Source organism: Eupeodes corollae, chromosome 1 (assembly GCF_945859685.1).
Source record: "Eupeodes corollae chromosome 1, idEupCoro1.1, whole genome shotgun sequence".
NCBI lineage: Eukaryota > Metazoa > Arthropoda > Insecta > Diptera > Syrphidae > Eupeodes > Eupeodes corollae.
The window spans coordinates 22,915,653-22,931,648 of NC_079147.1; the positions used below are offsets into that span (position 1 = coordinate 22,915,653).

The window sequence follows — 15,996 nt, forward strand, 5'->3', positions numbered from 1 at the left end:
CAGAAACTTCTGAAACACCCTGTATGCAGTTTTTTTTTTTGAAAGTCACAGTTTGTATAGCCTTGGAAATTTCCTTCAAGATACAAAAAAAAACGTAAGCAATACCTTTATTCGTTTAGGAAATATGATTTTTGCAACCAAAAAAGTCAAAACGGGCCACTGTGCGCCGTAACTTTTAAACCAGACTAAGGCTGTGGTTTGTAGATTAATTACATCGACTTTTGACTTCTTAGAACATTAAAACGTGTATTAAGCTTACACTCAAGTTAATATTGTTACCTTTAAAACGAGTTATCAGTACAGATTGGACTTTAATTTCTAAATACTGAAATAACAATTGGAGATGATGCTAAGGCATCCTCATTCGTGTAGTACGGCTAAAGAACGAATCTCTTGATGAACGTAAAAAAATTTAATTTTTCCAAAAAGCTATTCATTAATTTTTTTTTTATAATAAATTCAATTTAATTATTTTATTTTAACATTAATTTTTACGATAGTTTCAGTGTTTTTAAATATATTTTATAAATTTAACTAATTTTGTCTTAATTTTCAACTTCACTCATTTTAAATTTAAGCGGTATTGCTGGAACGTTAATCAGGTGGTTCTTGAAAGCTTTTTCAGTTGAATAGTTAAATTCCATATTGAAATTTCTCACCAATCGCGAAACTGTTATTTCTATTTCCAATTCAACAAGTCGCCTTCCCACACAACTTCTAGCTCCATGTCCAAATGGAACATACATAAATGGATCAATGGTGCCGTGATTACCTTTCTCCTCACGTAACCATCTTTCTGGCAAAAACTCCTTTGCCCTTGGAATGTATCTATCTTCCATGAGTAATAAATTATTCGCAAGTAAAATGTCCTGATTCTTCTCGACTTGATAGCCGCTCAAAATAATTTCCTCCTCATTTGTTCGCATAATGCCCAAAGAAATCGGATAGATGCGCATGCCCTCTTTAATGCAGGCCCTTAAGTAGGGCAAATTCTTCATACTGTCGAGGGTAAGCAATGAGTCCTTTTCAGGGAGGATTGTGCGTAGTTCTTGTCGGAGTTTTTCTTGTTTCTCTGGATTCTTGGCTAGGCAGAGAAGAATGCCTGTCATAGTTGTACTGGTTGTATCGACTCCAGCCATCAGAAGATCCAAGGCCATTACAATTGCTATTTTCTTGTCAATCTTGAGGAGTTTCTCCAAAATACTCTTCTCTTCATCCTCATCGACATTAGCTCTGGAAGTATCACTTTCAATCCTCTCAAGAGCTTCGTTTATATACTTTATAATGATGTCGTACATCTCGTCATAGTTTTTCATCATTCTATGAAATGCTGGGGTCTTAACGACCTTCCAAATCGATGGATTGATATCCAAATAAAGCACTAGATCGAAAAAGTTACGAAGGACCTTAAAAAGTCTCTTTGCATCAGCATTATCGCGATCTCTGCGAATAAGACCGATCTGTCGATTGAGTGCTACAACAGCTATTGATTCGAAAGTCAAGCGATTGATTTCATCTTCAAAAGTTTCTGGCATTTCCAGGGTTTTCGGATCACGAATTTCTCGAATCCTATAAAATCAAATTATCAGTTCCTGATATTAGCCGAAAATAATTTGAAAATTACCTTTGTAAGAATTCATTGTTTACTTCTAGCATTTTGTTAAGATAGAGCCTTGCATTCCGAGGCTGCATTAAAACTGGATTAACGGCTGATCGAATCTTACTCCAAGCTTCATCGTTTCTGAAAAGTGTCATAAGCAAGATATGAGAAGTGTTACTTCTTTCTTTTGTTTTTGTTCAAACTTACGTTCCGAGAAGACCTATCATATCATTGAAATCATCTTTTCTATGGACACTTCGGTGGTAAGATAAGGTCTCCATAAGACGACGTCTTGGCCAAACACCTTCGGAACGAATCGCAGTACGAAAATCATCGGGATTGTAAGACATCAGAATGTCTTTCTTGCCAAAAACCCCCGGAACCAATGCCAGATCACCATACATCTGTCGAACCAATACGGCAAAGTCATTTAAAGACGTTTTATGGAACACCCCTACAAAATGAAACATAAGACATTGCGATAGATTTAAATTCTATTAATTTACCTCCAGGTAAAAATCCTCGAATCAATTGAAACTTAGTTGGGCCTGGAATTGTTGTGAACGGCTTCGCTTGTGACCATTCTTGTGACTGGGTGACATCATTTATCGTTTCTTCGGTCTTTTTTTTCAATAATTAAAAAAATAGTTTTGTTATTTTTTGTAAAACTTTGTCTTTCAATTGACACAAATGTTTAAGTTAATTATTATTTTCTTACCTTGATATTAAACTGCGCAATTGCCCGAAGCGGTTTCAATTGGTTAAGTGCCAGTGCTGGAGACTGACGAAGAATAATTCTTTGATAATACATCATTAATCAGTGATAGCTGTTTTTAAACTAAAACAACATTAGCGGAGACCAAGTTCATGGAGCTGTATCAAATTTAATATTATTAGATATTAAAAAAAAGCTTTTCATGTGCAAAAGTAATGTTTGAAGAGCCCCTTGAAAGCTTTTTTTAAGTTGTCTATTTGTTTAATCAATTTAAAGCATCATAAAGAGAGATTGGTTCTCGGATAGCTTGTTTATGAAGAGCGTTTTGTATCTATCTATTAAAAACTTCATAGAGGAAGGTCACGGGAACCGGTATATAGACATGATCAAAAATACAAATTGATGTTTTTGAACTCGAAAAGTAGCTCATTCAGACGAAATCGGAAAAACTGCTTACGTCACAGTTATAAGGTAGTTAGTAAGTTTAAATATCGAAAGTTCTGACAGATACAGACACAGTTTGACAAGCAAATATCACTATTTCAGGTTTAAAAGAAAAAAGTTTTTTAAATTTAAACTTTATTTTGACTTAACGAATATAATATTTTAATAGTTTTAATAAGTAGATAGTTCTTGCATAAGTACTACTCGACAACTACTCCTCGAGAACTACTCACTATTCCTTCCGTGTTCTCTCTTTTTATATCATTATGCTGATGAGTTGGTGTTCTTGTCCTCGGGGTTTATGGTGGTGTTGGTTAATTGTTTTTTAATTGCTTTTTTGTATCTTATAATTATAGGATGCTTCTGTATTCAGTATCTTGTTTGGTTGATCATAAAATATCTTTTATGCATTTGTTTTACAATATTGTAGGATGCGTTTGTAGATCATTAGCAATCCTGTTTGTTGTATTTTGTCCTCTTTTGGTCTAGTTGAGTGTCTATAACATGTTCAAACCTCTGTTTGAGAAAGATGAAGACGCCAAAGACATATTCTTTGAACTCTTGGACAAGATATATGAGCAGTGCCATGGTTATGACTTTAAAATTGTCTTTGAAGGTTTAATTAGGAAGAGCAGACATCTTTGTTGGCACAATCGGGAGATACAACCTCCACGACATCACTTTGCTAAAGGATTCAAGATGATTGATTTTCGCTGCTGGGCAAGACATTCTGGTAGTTAGTAGGCAGTTCACACAGCTTTGAAGACCAATCGCAATATTGTCTTACACCTATCAGAGATTCCGCCTTTGAAGTGGTGGGTTTCAGCAGCTAAGCAACAGGCATACAAAAAACCGTACCAAGGCCTGTAAAGACGATTAGGGGAACTTCATAGTAGAACTATGCTAAGAATATGGAAAGACCACTTTTCCACATTAAATAACGGTGATTACGGCCTATAAGGAGCGGATTATCTTACTCCCCGTACTTGGAGTTAAACTATGGATCTGGCCCTCTAAGTTTGGGGTTGTGTCGTCGGTTTGACTTCCTGACTACGTAAAAATCTCCTAGTTGCGAAGCACCAACAATCCTCGGATACGGAAGAATTTATTGTTAAACACCTACGCAAACGAATTAACAAATTAAATTAAATGGTGACTGCTAAAGAAGAAAATCAACTGTTATTAAACTATATTGAAGATAATGATGAATGCTTTGAAGAACCACAACGACTTTTTTTTTTTTAAACAGACTTCATACTTCATAGCTTCAAAATCCCAATAGGTTTGTGTTTTTCGGATTTTAAAAAGTAATATCAAAAACATTACTTCATTTTTGAGTCTGATTTTAAAAAGTCTGATTTGATTGTTAATATAAATAACATGTTGACCGAATGAATTTATTCGGTGTTCAAATGGTAGACATGTGCATTCAAGAGGACACAAGCGTCCACAGGTTTTTCTCAAAACCCATCACTGTCTATCAACTCCTACTCTCACCTCCCCGTGGTGAACATCGGGTGCCTAGTAACTCAACTGGAGATTGGGTTCCAACCCCAGTGAAAAGTTGTTGGGGGCAGCAAACGAGAGAGGGGGGAGAGGTGTTTCCACTAAGGCACCTCTCCTCATCCAGACGGCAGCGGATGAATTCCCGCTGCCGAATCAACGGTGGCTTCTGCAGTTCCAGTAAGGTTGAACTACTTATTGAACACCTAATAGGGCTTCTTCGACTTATTCGGAGCCCAGGCCTATAAAGAGCGGTTTTTATCCGGCTCCCCATCTTTGGAGTTATACTAAGAATCTGGCCTTAAAGATTGTGGGTTGTGCCGTCGGGGTGACTTCATGGCCACGTAAAAGATTTCAAAGTTGCGAAGCACCAATAAGCCTCGGATACGGACGGATTTACTGTTGACAACTTACGCAAATGAATTAAGGACGACGAACTTTGGAAATGCACGTGGAATGTTAGGTGCCTTAACAGACCACGTGCAGTTGAAGAATTAGCGGAGGCCCTAGACTGCTATGAAGCAGACATCACCGCCATCCAGGAAATACGATATGATGGACCGGGCAAAAAGAGGGTGAAAAACTGCGACATTTACTATGGTGACTGCTGAGCGAAAACCAACAGCGCTTATTTGGATGCGGCTTTGTCATTGGAGCCAGGCTTAGGCAAGAAGTCTTAAACTATAGGTGCATCAATGATCGCCTCATGACCATACGCATCAAGGCTAAATTCGGCAACATTAGCCTGATATGCGCGCACGCCCCCAAAGAAGAGAAGGATGACAACAGCAAAGATATGTTCTTCGAGCTCTTAGACAAAACATATGAGCAGTGCCCTAGCTGATATTATAACTGTCCTGGGTGATTTTAATGCCAAGCTAGGAAGGGAAGACATCTTTGGTGGAATAATCGAGAAGAACAGCCTGCATGACAACACTTCCGACAACGGATTCAGGCTCATAGATTTTGAAGCGGGGCGAAACGTCATGGTAGCCAGTACGCGTTTTCCACACCTCAACAACAAAGGAACTTGAAGTTCTCCAGATCGATCTATCATCAACCAGATTGACCATATTGCGATCGACGCCAGACACGCTTCCAGCATCATGGATGTACGAACTTTTCGAGGAGCTAACATCGACTTGGACCACTACCTCGTTGTAGCTAAGGTAGAACTTCGGGTTTCCGGACACACGGCAAAACAGGGAGATGCTGGGAGAAGGTTTAACGTCGAACGGCTACAATCGCAAGAGATCGCCAAATCCTTCTACGACGGAGTTACAAGTAACCGGTCTCGTAGTACTCTGCCGCCAACACAACGTACCGAAAACCAGTGGCAACATTGCCAAGATGCAATCAGAGAAGCCACCTCTGATGTGCTGGGTTTCAAACAGTTACAAACAAGGAACCCCTGGTTTGATGAGGAATGTCGGTAGGTAAATGCAGCCAAACAACAGGCACGCAAAGCGGCGCTGCATAAAAGGACGAGTGGTGCTCATGAGCTCTTTGAACAGAAGGGGTAAGAGAAACAATGACTTCTGAGAAGGTGTTTTTAAAGCAGGAATCAAGTTCGGAAGTTTTATGAACAGGTGAAACGAAATTCACACGTACATAAACCTAGAACCTAAGGCTGCAAAGACGAAAGTGGAAACATCTTAATGGAAATAAAGTAAACATTGCCATTATCTAAGCTAAAGTCTTACAAAGCCGCTGGATCGGATGGCTTGAGTTAATCAAGGACTTCGTTAACCTAGGCTCCGCTGTTACCTAATGCAGAAAACAAAACCAGCGTAGAGATCAAACGAAGATTAACAACTCTTGCTAACCGCTATTTCTTTGGACTAAGAAAGCAATTGAGTGGAAAAGTCCTCTCTCGAAAGACTATATAAGACCCTTATCATCCCCGTCCTGCTATACTGTACAGCGACGTAGGCTTAGCCAGAAGGGTAAAAGTCCAACGACTGAAATGGCTAGGTCACGTAAAGTGCATAAAAACAAATGCTTCGGCGCCAAAAATGTTCGAATTCATACCCACAGAAAAGCCCAGTAGAGGAAGACGGTGGATCAGGTGGCCAGCACATGTGGAAAATGACCTCACTCAACTCGGAGTGCGAAATAGCAGACCGAGGGACCAAGTTAGATGGAGAAATTTGTTAGGTGAGGCCCTAGTTCACACAGGACTGTAGCGCCACCTTAAGTTAGTAAGTAAGTTAGATAACTCATCAAATTCCAGTGCAAGAGATATAGCACCATCCAACTTAAGCGACGCGAAACAACAATTCCGGCTATCCGACATCGACGAAGTGAAACGAAAGTTCAACAAATCTGCTGGAGCTTACGCCTTGCAGAGGAATCAGTCTCCTGAACCTTGATCGTCTCAAGCAATTCTTCAACAACCTGATAGGTTCATATCATGCGACTTCTTCAATATCATTCTGGAAAGAATTGTGCAAAACTCAACCGTCAATACTAGAGGCAAAATATTCTAAAGGTCCATCCAATTACTCGACTACGCCGATGATATTGCCACAATTAGTAGATCAAAGCGTGATGCCAGTGGATTGTTTTTGAGCATTGCGACGGAAGCGGAAAAGATGATTTTAGTGGTCAATGGGGGCAAGACCAGGAATATGCTGTCAGCAAAAAGGACATTGAACGATGGTTTTTTTTACAAAACGTCACAATGGACAGCTATAACTTTGAGGAAGTTGAGGACTTTGTCTGCCTAGGCACCGCTATTAACACAGACAACGACACCAGCGCTGAAATCAAACGAAATAAAACTCTTGCAAATCACTGCTTCTTTGGACTTAGAACTCAATTTAGCATCTCAAATTACCATCTATAAGGCACTCATCATCCCGGTTCTCATTTATGGCTCTGAGACCTGGACCTTGTCAAAGAAAGATCATATCGTTTTAGGATGCTTTGAGAGAAAAATACTTCTGAAATTTTCGGACTAGGGATTTTGGATTGAAAAGATACAACTACGAACCATACGGGACTTACAGCGACACTGACCTGGTTAAAACAATAAAAGTACAACGAATTAGAGGCTGGGTCATGCATTGCGAATGGACATCAAGGCTTCAGAGAGGAAGGTCTTCGAATTCAATCCCGATGAAGGGCGCAGTAGGAATGACTGCAACTCAGGTGGCACAGGCAGATGATATAAGATCTCAACCAAATAGGAGTGCGAACAGAAAATAGCTCTAATGCCGAGCTGGCTGAAGGCGCATGTTGGTTAAGGCCCAGGTCCATCCTTACGTAAGTAAGTTCACGAAGGTTAGTTGTTCACAAAACTGGTGGGCTCAAATATAGCAGTCTTGGTAGAACGATTTTTTTCTACAGTCAGTTAATACGGTTTCAACATCTAAATTAGTGAAGTTGGCTAAATTGTATTCCTTCGAAAATTTAAAGAATGCTCGAATGTAAGTTTACTTTGAATCTTTGAAATGATTTCAAAAAGTGTTCAGTATTTTTCAAATATTGTTTCCAACACTTAACAGTATACAAATGTCAGCAAATTCAAATCTTTCGTAAGTTTTGGAACACCCATTATGGAAAAATAAATAGATAAGGTTGACTTTTCTATTTTTAGATTAATCAGAACCGATATAATCAGGTGAGACCAATCAAAATACTTATGGTTTTCTTATTGTTTTTTATCATTTTCAAATTAAAAAATAAACTTTTCTATTGAATTCTTTTTTCTTTGTTCTTATCAAAGCAATAAACTTCTCAAGACATTTTTGCATTCACACATAAATACAAAGCATGAAAATAATATTATATTCTAAGGCTCGTGGCCCGCTCGCGCACCGTTTTATCAGTTATTTTTTCTAATCAAAAAGCTTCCATATTCTAAGAAATGGTAAATATTTCGGAGAGAATTCTTTCCAGACGTTCAGTATCAATAAAACACCCATTGTAAGCAGAATACAAAGAACGTTAAACCAAAACAATGCTCAAATCATCAAGCACTTTAAAATGCTTGAAGCTTTCGCTTTTGTCGAATGCGACGCGTTCCGCTGCCACCTCTGCCGGTGCCTTAAAGGTCAAATAAATAAAAACACTGATAATGGCAAGAAAACTAATCTAGTTTTTGTTTATATTTTGTTTTCGTTAATCACAGCTGGACTATTTGGATTCAGCCGATTGGGCTAAGGCACGGGCTTATGAAGAAATTCCTGGGCCAACAAAATATGAGCTGTTTCGAGGGTTTATGCCAGGTGGCCAATATCATAAAAAATCCTTCACCGATTATATTTTAAAAGCTCGTGAGCAGTATGGCGATATTTTTCGAATACCAGGCACATTTGGAAAGGTCGATGTTGTAATGCTTTTCGATGTCAATCATATTCAACACGTCTTTCGAACTGAGAGTGCTTGGCCTTCAAGGCCGGGCATGGATTCGTTGACGTATTACCGAAAGAATTATCGTGCTGAATTATACGATCAAGCCGAGGGACTTATTGCATCGTAAGTTACAGTTGCGTTGGTGTCAATTCAAAAGTGTTTGATGTTTGTGTTTGGATTTTATCAGGGAGGGAAAGGCTTGGTCAACATTTCGAACAGCTGTGAATCCGGTCTTAATGCAGCCTCGCAATGCAAAGAGCTACGTTATTCCAATGCAGGAAGTCAACTCGGAGTTCCTACAAAGGTGAACATAATGAGATGGTGCTTGTTCCTGTTTCCAACTTAACTTTTTGAACTTTTCAGAATCCGTGAGATTCGTGATCCTCATACCAACGAAATGCCGGATAATTTCATTGATGAAATCAACCGACTGACCTTCGAATCAGTTGCAGTTGTCGCCCTGGATAAGCAGCTCGGTCTAATCCGGAAGAACAGGGATAGAGCAGATGCTAAGAAACTATTCACCAGCTTAACAATATTCCTGCAGTCTGTGTATGAGTTGGACTTCCAACCTTCTCTGTGGAAATACATTTGGACACCATCATTTGCTCGTTACAAGAAAGCTCTAGACATTATATTTGAAACTATAATTGGTTTTGTGGAAGAGTCACTTGAGCAAATGGAAAAGAGAAATAAGAACAATTCAGAGACGTTGGACAGAGAACTGAGTGTATTGGAGAAGCTCATTAAGATCGATAAGGCGATAGCTATTGTAATGGCGACGGATATGCTTATGGCTGGAGTTGATACGGTAAGTTCTTGTGTTTGTGTTCCGTTTTTGTTTTTTAGTATTGAATGTTCTTAAAAACTTTAGACCTCATCCGTTATGACTGGGATTCTGCTTGAGGTGGCTACGAACCCTGAGAAGCAGAAAAAATTACGTGAGGAGGTGCGAAAGGTTCTGCCACATAAAGATTCTACATTCACTGTGGAAAGTATGAAACATTTGCCCTACTTGAGAGCGTGCATAAAAGAAGGCCTTCGCATGCATCCGATTGGAGCTGGAATTCCTCGTAAGGCCGGTGATGATATTGCCCTGGCTGGATATCGTATACCAAAGGGAACTCGAATACTCTTAAATGCAAATTTATTACTGAGGGAGGAGAATTACTTCCCAAAGCCGAACGAATACATTCCGGAACGTTGGATGCGTGATGGACCTTTAGAAAATGTTATCACTCCTTTTTCATATTTGCCTTTTGGTTTTGGACCACGAATGTGTGTGGGCAGAAGAATTGTTGATCTTGAATTGGAAGTAACAGTGGCACGTTTGGTTAGGAACTTTTATATGGAATTCAATTATCCGACTGAGAATGCATTTAAGAGTCATTTTCTTAACACGCCTGCTATTCCGTTGAAGTTTAAATTGACAGAACTTGAAGATTAAGAACAAATAAATTATTGTAACTACCTAAATTAATTAATAAACTTTAAACTAAATTCGTTTTTATTTCAAAATACTGAATAATTTAGGAGGAGATACCAATGCATATTGGTCTTGAAGTTCTGAATATAAAAATGATAGGGAAAAACAGAGTTGGCCAAAGCCTTCCACATTCCCGATGTGCGATGGTAATCATTCCTGGAAGTGCATGTATTACGGCTGAATTGTTTAAGGGGAAGGGCTGAATGAAACTGGCTTATTTGACAAAGCATAGTCCTTAAAGATATCGGTAAAACAAAAAAGGCGGCGGTGTCGAGAGATATAAATGTTTCGGTTATAGTTCTAGCGACTGTAATTTAAAAATGCTTTTTTTATTGCAACCTAGATATTTTAACTTGTTTTTAAAGCACCTGTCGAGATTTGCGAGTTATATTCAAGATTTGGAAGAATGATAAAGGGATGACAAATTTCTTGCACCGTCGAAGAAATCTGAAGCAATTTTGGAAATGCAGAAAAGTGATTATTCCATAAGAAGTGATCTGTCATTGGTAATAGCATTGGTGTTGGGTAACGCTTTTTGGACAGGAGATAGCATAAAGTTTTTGAAGCATTAAATTCTACAAAGGTTAATAATTCCCTATTGGACATTGCTGTCGAGATTGGAATTTAATGGGCTAATCATACGCTGCCATTGAACTTCCACAACCTAAAGACATAAATGTGAATCTAGAAACGAATCTGAAAAGTTGAAGATACTGTCGTCAGCGAAACAGTTTAATGGATTAGAAGTAGAGATCGTTTATGAAAATGTTGAAGAGAGTCGGAGACAAAATTAAGCTCTTGAAAACACCAGCATTTTTTTTATGAATTTCAGACTTCAAAAATAAGTTGTATTGAACGGTTAAAAAGGTAGTTTTTAATATCATGAAGAAGAGATTCATCAATATCAAAAGTACGAATGCTCGCAAAAAGCTTGACATTAATATACTAGATATAAGGACAGGAGAGAAGGAACAACAGACAGAAATAACACAGACGACAGCACGCGGTAGGTATCGAGACGGTCACCCATCTATCTACTAACCACGCTCACTGAAGCTTGATTGCGGTGATCGATGTTAACCGAAGCTTTATCAGTGACTAGGCCGTTCAGATTCGACTTAAGACTGTAGGTCCTATCCATTCCTGACAACATTACTCTCTTAAGGTTTTTTATTCTTTAACTGTTTTTTTTTTTACATGAGTAATTTGCAGATTCGATACAATGGTCTCATGTGTCATAAGACGGTAAGAAACATGTCTAAGGTGTTGACGAATTGACCTGCAATGTCAGAAATTCGAGTTAGCTAATCAAAACCTGAATTAATTGATTTAATTTAGAAATGACTTCACAATGCCTTCCTGCAATATTTTCTGAGCAGAAAATCGAAGCCAGGAAGACTTGCGTACACTAAATTTGTTCGAAATGATGATTTCATTTTATCTGGCCCTACAGGTTTGGGGTTGTGCCGTCGGGGTGACTTCCTGGCCATGTAAAAGCTTTCACAGTTGCAAAGCACCAACAAGCCTCGGACACGGACGGATTTACTGTTGACAACCTACGCAAACGAATTAAGGACAAAAAACTTCGGATATGCCCGTGGAATGTTAGGTCCCTTAACAGACTACGTGCTGACGAAGAATAAGCAGAGGCTCTAGACTGCTATAAAGCAGACATCACCGCTATCCAAGAAATACGATGAGATGGGCCGGGCAAAAAAGAGGATGAAAGCTGCCATATTAACTATAGAGACTGCTACCACGAAAACCAACAGCGCTTATTCGGATGCGGCTTCGTCATTGGACCCAGACTTAGGCAAGAAGTCTTGAGCTATAGGTGCATCAATGAGCGCCTCATGACCATCCGTATCAAGGCTAAATTCGGCAACATTAGCCTGATATGAACGCACGCCCCCACAGAAGAGAAAGACGATAATACCAAAGATATGTTCTTCGAGCTCTTCGATAAAACATATTAGCAGTGTACTAGCTACGATATTAAAATAGCTAGGAAGGGAAGACATCTTTGGTGGAATAATCGGGAAGAACAGCTTGCACGACAAAACTTCCGACAACGGATTCAAGCTCATAGATTTTGCTGCGTGCCAAAACGTCATGGTAGCCAGCACTCGTTTTCCACACCTCAACATCCACAAAGGAACTTGGACTTCTCCAGATCAATCTACCGTCAACCAGATTGACCATATTGCGATCGACGCCAGCCACGCTTCCAGCATCATGGATGTACGAACTTTTCGAGGAGCTAACATCGACTTCGACCACTACCTCATTGTAGCCAATATAGCACTTCGAATTTCCAGACCCAAGGCAAAACAGGGTGGTGCTGGGAGAAGGTACAACGTTACAATCGCCAGAGATCGTCAAATCCTTTTCCGACCGAGTTACAAGTAACCTCTCTCGAAGTTATCTACCACCAACACAATAAATCGAATACCAGTGGCAACATTGCCAAGATGCAATCAAAGAAGCCGCCTACGACGTGCTGGTTTTTAAGCCATCACCAACAAAGATTCCCTGGTTTGATGATGCATAAATAGACGAGAGCTGCTCATGAGCTTTATGAGCAGAAGAGGCGAGAGGAACACCGACTTCTCAGAAGGAAAAAGAGAGAGCATGAGAAACGTGCGGTCAAAGATGTTGAGAGGTTTAAAAGCAGGAATGAAGTTCGAAAGATTTATGAACAGGTGAAACAAAATGTACTGGTACGTAAACCTAGAACCGAAGGCTGCAAAGACGAAAGTGAAAACATAACAGTGGACCCGCTGTTAATGCTGAGGATATGGAAGGACCACTTCTGAAGACTATATAACGGCGACGACCGACGAACCGAATTCCGCTGTCAAACAGGTTGATCCATTCAACATAGACGACGAAAGCCAACAATCCAGTCCTCCCGACTTAGAAGTAAAGATTGCCATATCTATGGCTTGAATGCCGAGCTATTTAAAGCAGCTGGAGATAAGTTGGTAAGGAGCATGCACCAACTTATCCTGAAGATATGGTCGGAAGAAAGCTTGAACGATAAATTAAACCTCTGTATTGTTTGCCCGATCCTGAAAAAAGAAGACCCTCTAAACTGCACCAACTATAGAGGAATCAGTCTACTTAACATCGCCTATAAAATCTTCTCTTCCGTAATATGTGAACGTCTAAAGCCCATCGTCAACAACCTGATAGGTCCTTATCAGTGTGGTCTTAGACCAGGAAAGTCCACAGTCGATCAAATATTCACATTACGGCAGAACCTGGAAAAAAACCAAGAACACTGAATCGACATCTTTCACCATCTTTTTATGGATTTCAAGTCCGCATATGACAGCATCTACAAGCACGAGCTGTATAGAGCCATGTCTAGTTTGGCATCCCTGCCAAACTCGTCCGTTTGTGCAAGATGACCATGGCGAATTCACGAATCAACTTAAGATAACCTTTCGATGTCAAAAAAGATTTTTGACAAGGTGATGCGCTGTCATGCGATTTTTTTAACATCGTACTTGAAAGAATAGTACAGAGTTTCTACGTCAACACTAGAGGCAATATTTTTAAAAAGTCTGTCCAATAACTAGCATATGCTGATGACATTGACATAATCGGAAGAACGTAAACGCAGAAAACAACATCAGCGCTGAGATCATACGCAGAATAACTCTTGTTAACTGCTGTTTCTTTGGACTAAGAATGCAATTGAGTGGTGAAGTCCTCTCTCGAGGGACCAAAGTGTTGCTATATAAGACCCTTATCATTCCCGTCCTGCTATAAGGTGCAGAAGCAGATGAAAGCGCCTGGGTCGGTTTGAGAGAAAAGTACTTCGTGTGATCTACTGTCCCGTATGTATGTAAGGGGAGTGGAGGAGAAAATATAACGACGAGCTGTACGGGCTGTACAGCGGCGTTGACTTAACCAGAAGGGTAAAAGTCCAACGACTAATATGGCTGGGTCACGTAGAGCGCATGGAAACCAATTCTCCGGCCCGGAAGGTCTTCGAATCCACACCCTCAGGACAGCGCAGGAGAGGAAAACCGTGGATCAAGTGGAGCGCACAAGTGGAAGGTGACCTCACCCAACTTGGAGCGCAAAACTGGAGAGGCCCTAGTTCACACAGCACTGTAGCGCCACCTTAAGTAAGTAAGATGATTTCATTGTGTGGAAAATGGCCAACAATTCTTTGAATGGAGTCAGACAGAGTATCAAATTGCATATATTATTTATTAAAACTAAATTCCGAATGATAGGAATCTTCACCTATCTGGATTTCACTCAATGACAAAAGATCTGTCTCGCTTGTCTTAGTGTGAACTAATGAAAACACAATGCAATTGTCCAATGGTGCGAACAATCTAAAAAACCTGTCAAAACTTTGAGCAAAAAGCTAACCGACTCAACTAGTCTTCTTGCCCGCAATTGCACCTCTCACGCTCAGTGTTGAACATTTTGCATTAAGACTTGCATTTACACGCTTACGAGGTGCAATGTGCTTAAGAATAAAACCATTTCAAGTGTCAATGGTCACAATGGTCAGTACGGTGGCAACCAATGGAAACAGTGGATAATACATATTCAAAGAATGTTCGTATTATCATCAGTGAAGAGGCACATTTCACCTTAGTGGATTCGTCAATAAGTAAAACTTTTGTATGTGGGCAAATGATAATACAGGAGCGATTGTCGAAAAACCAATGCATTCACAAAAGATTATGTGCCAGTAGGATCATCGTGCCGTATTTTTTCCAAAATAAAGCCGGTCATGAATTTTTTGTGAATGAATTTCCCTGTCGTGAGATGATAACGAACTTTTTATGGCCAGAATTGTAGGATATGGATGTTGACGGTATGTTGTTTAATCAGGACGCTGGCACTTGACACAGCTTACAAAAAATGGGTCTTTTGCTCGGCAAATGTAATGGCTGTTTCATCTGACTTGATGGCGATGCGTTTTGACACCCTTGGATTTTTTTCTTTGAGGTTATTTGGAATAAAAGGTGTACAACACACACGAGACCATTCGGACGATATTTTGTTCCCTACGTTAATGAACCTTACCAATATTATCATAAATAATAGAAATGACAGTAATTTCTTAAATAATTATTTGTGTTATTCAAAATCAACATCGGCCTTTGAAATTTAACCACCCTCTATAAATTGTTTACAAATAAAAATTGACATCACAGTAAAAGTGACGCCATCCATTCTTAATATCAATTTGATTTTATCTATAATAAATTAAAACCGGCAATCGCTATCTTATCTGTAATACACTCAGCACCAACGCTCATATTCAGTTATTTAAACAAATAAGAGATTGTTGTTGTTTTCATTTTAAAGATATGAAAAAAGCTCATCCAAAACAAATAATAACATTAAACAAAAGAGAAAATAATATCAATTGTTTGTAAACAAAGTGCAAAAAGTATCTTTTTCTGTGTGGAATTGCACACTTCACTTAGATTTTTTAATCCGGACAATCTTGCAGTTCCTATAAAATCAGGCTACAATTTGGTGATTTGATCATAAACTTCAGTGGAATATTTTTTTAAAGAGCTTAATATTTTGTCCGAAAACATAAAACATATTAAAAATGCCTTGCAAAGATTGTTGTAAAGGTAATATTCAACATTTAATCGAATATCTATAAGATTGTTATTGTTATTGTTTTTTCTTCTTTTAAGATTGTAAGTGCACCAGTGCTAAGTGTGGTGACTCTTGTGGTTGTTCTGAAGCCTGCAAATGTGCTTGCAAATCTGGAGCTGAAGGAAAATGCTGCAAGTGAAATCAACTTTAGGCTAGAATAAGTTTTGGAAAATAAAAAATCATCAAAGTATTTTAATGCAAGAAACTTAATAAATGGAAATTTCTTTTCAATAAGTTGAA

The 15,996-nt window shown here is 39.0% G+C and overlaps 3 protein-coding genes across 3 annotated transcripts; 2 read left to right on the forward strand and 1 right to left on the reverse strand.

Moving 5' to 3' along the window:
* Positions 1–436: 436 nt before the first annotated feature.
* On the reverse strand, positions 437–2,477 carry LOC129938744 (cytochrome P450 CYP12A2-like). The gene is made up of 5 exons (XM_056046473.1): positions 2,319–2,477; positions 2,107–2,221; positions 1,808–2,054; positions 1,625–1,741; positions 437–1,569 (listed from the first exon to the last, which is right to left on the reverse strand). The coding sequence occupies exons 1-5, from the start codon at positions 2,412–2,414 to the stop codon at positions 546–548; spliced, it is 1,599 nt and encodes a 532-aa protein (XP_055902448.1). The 5' UTR covers positions 2,415–2,477; the 3' UTR covers positions 437–545.
* A 5,623-nt stretch (positions 2,478–8,100) lies between these two features.
* LOC129942335 (cytochrome P450 CYP12A2-like) lies at positions 8,101–10,121 on the forward strand. The gene is made up of 5 exons (XM_056051206.1): positions 8,101–8,319; positions 8,398–8,744; positions 8,809–8,925; positions 8,985–9,432; positions 9,496–10,121. Exons 1-5 carry the CDS (start codon positions 8,227–8,229, stop codon positions 10,066–10,068), a joined length of 1,578 nt encoding a protein of 525 aa, XP_055907181.1. The 5' UTR covers positions 8,101–8,226; the 3' UTR covers positions 10,069–10,121.
* A 5,582-nt stretch (positions 10,122–15,703) lies between these two features.
* LOC129952670 (metallothionein-3-like) lies at positions 15,704–15,996 on the forward strand. The gene is made up of 2 exons (XM_056065463.1): positions 15,704–15,728; positions 15,795–15,996. The coding sequence occupies exons 1-2, from the start codon at positions 15,704–15,706 to the stop codon at positions 15,893–15,895; spliced, it is 126 nt and encodes a 41-aa protein (XP_055921438.1). The 3' UTR covers positions 15,896–15,996.

Coding starts and splice junctions, on each gene's coding strand:
- LOC129938744 (XM_056046473.1), bottom strand. CDS start 2,414: ATGATGTATTATCAAAGAATTATTCTTCGTCAGTCTCCAGCACTGGCA. Junction 2,055..2,106: donor TCGAGGATTTTTACCTGGAG/GTAAATTAATAG, acceptor TTCATTTTGTAG/GGGTGTTCCATAAAACGTCT. Junction 1,570..1,624: donor AACAATGAATTCTTACAAAG/GTAATTTTCAAA, acceptor TTGATTTTATAG/GATTCGAGAAATTCGTGATC.
- LOC129942335 (XM_056051206.1), top strand. CDS start 8,227: ATGCTCAAATCATCAAGCACTTTAAAATGCTTGAAGCTTTCGCTTTTG. Junction 8,745..8,808: donor GCCGAGGGACTTATTGCATC/GTAAGTTACAGT, acceptor GGATTTTATCAG/GGAGGGAAAGGCTTGGTCAA. Junction 9,433..9,495: donor TTATGGCTGGAGTTGATACG/GTAAGTTCTTGT, acceptor TAAAAACTTTAG/ACCTCATCCGTTATGACTGG.
- LOC129952670 (XM_056065463.1), top strand. CDS start 15,704: ATGCCTTGCAAAGATTGTTGTAAAG. Junction 15,729..15,794: donor TTGCAAAGATTGTTGTAAAG/GTAATATTCAAC, acceptor TCTTCTTTTAAG/ATTGTAAGTGCACCAGTGCT.